The sequence below is a fragment of the Thunnus thynnus genome, chromosome 15 (assembly GCF_963924715.1).
Source record: "Thunnus thynnus chromosome 15, fThuThy2.1, whole genome shotgun sequence".
Lineage (NCBI taxonomy): Eukaryota > Metazoa > Chordata > Actinopteri > Scombriformes > Scombridae > Thunnus > Thunnus thynnus.
The window spans coordinates 8,732,868-8,737,888 of NC_089531.1; the positions used below are offsets into that span (position 1 = coordinate 8,732,868).

The 5,021-nt window shown below is 42.0% G+C and overlaps 1 protein-coding gene across 1 annotated transcript; it reads right to left on the reverse strand.

The window, feature by feature from the left end:
• Positions 1 to 999: 999 nt before the first annotated feature.
• On the reverse strand, positions 1,000 to 4,665 carry trhrb (thyrotropin-releasing hormone receptor b). Its single transcript, XM_067612300.1, has 2 exons — positions 3,609 to 4,665; positions 1,000 to 2,765 (listed from the first exon to the last, which is right to left on the reverse strand). Exons 1-2 carry the CDS (start codon positions 4,392 to 4,394, stop codon positions 2,340 to 2,342), a joined length of 1,212 nt encoding a protein of 403 aa, XP_067468401.1. The 5' UTR covers positions 4,395 to 4,665; the 3' UTR covers positions 1,000 to 2,339.
• Between the last annotated feature and the right edge of the window lie 356 nt (positions 4,666 to 5,021).

Genomic DNA, 5,021 nt, shown 5'->3' on the forward strand with positions numbered 1-5,021 from the left:
TAGACTTACAACAATCTAGTTGTGTCCATCTCATCCACATCTACATCGCCATTTTAGTTTGGAATAGATTCTGGCTTTTGCATGGGAAAATTCCCCATTCTGATGATGATCCCGTCTACCAAGCTCTGATTGGCTCTGATTGTTTTTCCAACCAGGAAAACTACAGTTAATGAGCACAACACCAGATCTACTTACTATTTGAAAAAAAGGTGTCTGGAACCAGGTTAGTGTTTTCCAGCTGAATTTAATTTATAGTCGATTTTAGTCCTGGCTGCTTTGGCGACATGCGTGGTCTACTGGTGGTAACAGCAGGTGTGGCTTGAGCAGTTGCTTTATCAGAAAAACAACAGAGGAGCAGCTGGTGTTGTCTGTTTACAGTGCAGCCAAACAAACTCATGTTGTTTTTAATAAAGAAGTCAGTCAATAGCATGATGACGATTCCATGCTGCTCACAGTATTAGTGGTTGTCCACACAATAACGGGGCACAGGGAAGCTGGTTTCTTTGCTGAGAAGTTGGAGGTGTGCAGCCTTGTTCCATTATTCCCTGCAATATTTGAAACTGATTCTCTGTCAAAAAATGCCCAAAATGACCATGCCTTGTTTTGTGGACACATTTTTGATAAGCGATTGTGGGTAGCACTATCCTCAGTGACAAAAACATTGAACTTTCTGTGACTACTTCACAATAGAAGCCACCCTGCAGTTTGTTTGTTTTTTTGCACTGGTGTGGTTTGCATTAGTGTGAATTAAATATGGCTCTGAAAATGTTGTGGTTAGCACTGAGGCTGATATCAGTGAGATCAAATTAAAAAACAGATTACGGGCATCATTTCCTGTGAATCCTTGTGCTGGTAGCAAATTTGAATGGCAGACTCTGCCACTAACATTGAAAACTACCATATAGAGAGATTCTTATGGGATGTAAATACACTGAATGCCTTTGGCTAAAAAGTCTGACATTAATAATACTGAAAGCAGTGTTTAATTTCATGCTAATCCTAAGGAATATAACTTTAAGCTACATAAAAAGAAAAATCCAGTTATGCTGGAGGGGTATACACAACAACCAAAGGGATACTTGGCAACTCAAAAGTTATTCTTACAAATGGCTTATTACATCATCTATAAAGCATTATAAAATGATCTGTTTCCTATGAATAAAGCCATTAGTCACAACTTTTAAACCCTTCATAAAGTATTCTTTGTTTTGAATGAGGATGATGCTGTGGGAGCTATTACTACACATATTAAACTTAATTTTTATGGCACTTTTTGAACTTAAGTTACAAAGTACTTTATACTGAATACCTCTCAGTAAACACATGTCATTTGCAGTGGAAAAACCCCACAATGTCCTTACAGAGACTTAACCCCAGGCTCCAGAGCCCTCACAGCAGTCTGCCTTGGTTTTCACATGGTGCTCGAGGCTGCATCTGTGTCCTTCACTATAAATATAGGAACCGTTTTGTTAGTGAAGGTTCAGGTGTGACTCACCCTTTAATAGACTGTCTGCCTTGGAAAAACATCAGAGAAGCAGAATGGCAAATGGTTATCAAAGCTGCACGGGATGAGGTTTTTGGTATGAAAATACACCGTTCTCATCAGCCTAAATCAGGCAGACATGCTTGAAGCAGAGAAAATCCTGAATTTTGGTATGTACAGGGTCACTTCACGCATTGCAATTGGTGAATCAGAAAGGAGAAAGAAGAAATCCAAACTGTGACTCCATCCAGACTAAAGCCGCCCAGATCATTTTGCTCCTGTCATGTCTTTTGTATCCTTTGGCGTAAAGCATCACTGACAAACACTGGTAAACATGTAGGTAGTTTAGTGACATCACATCACAGGATTTCTGGGTATTGGAGTTCACATTTTTTCCAGTTACCGCTCACAGCCGTGCAGTCTTGTGCAGTTTTAAAGATCAGATATGAGTCTTTGTGACACTGGCATTGAAGAGGTGGGGATGGTGTTATTGTTCACATTCAGGTTTTGTTGACTCAAACACAGTATCTTACTTAGGTAGGTCCAAGATAAGATAACAGTTGTCCGATTAAAACAGTGCTTATTTGTCAATGTTTGTGACTCTACAATGTGCAGGATCATTCTTGATGAAGAGCATGTTTGGCTTTGTGCCTCAAACACTGTCATTACGCATCAGTGGCTGTAATCTGTGTTTACATCTCCAGCTACAGCAGTCTGGCTTTGAAAAGGTCAGCAGGCACTCAGGAAACAATATCCGCATTTAAAAGACTCCATTAAGCGATGTTTCCAAACTCTTTAATCCCCGTTGGCCCTCAGAGTCGTCCCTCTGGCCTCAAACATGGGAGTCTTTCAAACCTCAAGCATCGCTGAAATTCACTTTCCCATAAACGCAGGAGTCTGGGAACATCATTTTCTGATCAGACAGCAGTTCGTCTGTGACAGTGAGCTCCTCCAGCTCTGTTGTGAAGTGATCTGTGCTCTCCACAATTGACGTATCCTTGACTACGCTGTAGGTGAGGGCGACGCTGTAGGTGGCAGGTTTATCCATGCCCTGCCGCCCGCAGCGGCAGATCTTACGGAAAGCGGCGCGAAACTTCTGAGACATGGCATTGTAGATGACCGGGTTGATGGCACTGTTGAGGTAGATGCAGATCCGGCAGAAGAGCAGGAACCAGCTGTTCAGGTAGGCCCGGTCCAGGAAGGAGTTAACCACCACTAAGGTGCGGTACGGCATCCACAGCATGGCGAACAGGATCACCACCACTGCCAGCATCTTAGTCACCTGTAGTGGGCAACAAGGAGAAATATGAGAGCTGCCGCAGCAGTAAAGCTCCCAGCAGAGCCGAGAGGCAAATCAATACTGTTGTTGAGCAATGAACAAGTAAATAAAAATAACAAATGAAGAGCTGCACGTGTTATAATGTGAAGGAGCAATGATTGAAAGATTCTCTAAGATAGTCCGTTCTTGCATTTCATCATTTTGAGTTTATAGACATCCAGAGAAAGATGCTTTTTTTTAGTTGACAGTGAAGGAGTTCTGGCCACAAATGATGCCACTTTTTAAAGGGTCATTTCACCCATATTACAAAAAGAAACAAAACAAAACATTTTCCAGAAAGTAGTATCCAAATGTTTTTTTGTTTTTTTTCCAAACGTACCCAGACTTTGTCATTTAAAACAATCTGCATGGAAAAAGAGGATTTTTTCCAAGAACTTACCAGAAGATTGTGTGTTTTTGATATAAATATGTGATGAAGTGCAATGCAGCAAATAGTCATCACAAGCCATTCACTGACGTATTGACTCTTATCAAATGCACAGAGAATGTAATACATTTCTAATACACAATTTTTATTGGTATTTTCTCCAATTTAGTGGCATCTTGTTGAACTAATCTGCATTCTTTCAAGAATATTTATTTTTATTTGTCATCACTTGGGTAGTTAGTTAGGTAATTGGTTTTAATTGACGTAATCTATCTTGATGAACTAAATTTGTTAATTGTGTTGCAAACATTTCATGGCAGATTGTGCGACAAAAACAGATAAGATGGACATTTTTGCAATTTTAGCAGAAGTCTTAGGACAGTAGTTTGGTGTAACAGCTGTCAGCCTCCTGCACCCACCTGTCTGCGGGAGGTCGCGGTGGAGCTGGAGTGGCGAGAGTTTTTACAGCTGGTGTTCTTATTTATGGCGTGATTGCTGTGTCCGTTCTTCTTCTTCTTGTCTTTGGGGTCGGAGGGCAGTGGGTTGAGGAAGAGGATCCTGGCGATGAGTCCGTACAGGACCGCGGAGAGCAGCAGCGGTAACACAAAGAAGACGCCGAAATCGAAAAAGTAAATGGGCAAATAAAACTTCCTGGATACTCTGTAGCCGCAGGTGATGATGGTGATGTTGTCGTACACGAGCTCCTGGATGTCTGACAGGTAGAACCACATCACGCAGTAAAGAGACGTAAAAGCCCAAACGAATAAAATGATTTTCTTTGCTCTGGACAAAGTGCACAGAAACTGAGCTTTAATGGGATGGCAGATAGCGATGTATCTCTCTATGGTGAACGCGGTTATAGAACAAGAGGAGGCGTTGATCCCGAGGTACTGAAAGTAGGTGATGCAGAGGCACCCATAGTGTCCAAATACCCAAGATCCAAAGATACTGTCCGTGATAGTCGGTAAACCAGCAGCTGTCAGCACCATCAGATCAGCCACAGCCAAACTGACCAGGTAGCAGTTAGTAGGAGTCCTCATGTGTTTGGTAGTGAGCACCACCAAGATGACCATAACGTTTCCAACGATTCCCAAAACGCAAATCACGAAAAGCAGCAAACTACTTATCACTTTGTACTGGATACTGTAGTCCGTCCAAATCCCTAAAGTGTGGTTCAGCTTTGGAGCTGTTGTTAAGTTTTCCATTTTGTGTTATCGGCTCAAATATCCGACGAAAAAACTGGACTTCACGGCGGATTTGTTGCTCCCCGACGCGCCCAACAGGTTTTACGCGCGACAGAAGCGAGAGATCTACTTAAATCTGCAGGTCTGGAAAAGTGTAAATCGACGTCTAATACTTTAAAAGTGCACTCAGACTTGTGCTGCACATCACACCAACATGAAATGCCAAAGAGCTGCTCGGACTCCGGTGTAATTCCGTGGTCGTGTTGTGCGTAAAAGGCGATCCGTCGCCTTGCTCTCGTCCGAACAAACTGTGTCTGTCAGACAGATGGCGATTTGGTTTTTGAGCCCTGCTTTTGGCACGAGCTCTCATTACGCACACGAGGGGATTAACCCATGATTACATTTTCGAAACCAGACCTCCCCCATCAACAAAATGAATCAATATATTTGTGTCTTTCTGCTGCTCTCACATAAATTGATGGGTTTTATTTTATTATTGACAAAATATAGCAGAAATCAGTGATAGCAATGCCTGAAAAGATGATTTTAACATAAAGTATAGGTGTGCTTGGCACTACTTATTATGTTACTGTTCATGGATGTAATCTTTGGACTGTTTATCTGCATCCTCAAATCGATTTCAGGCTG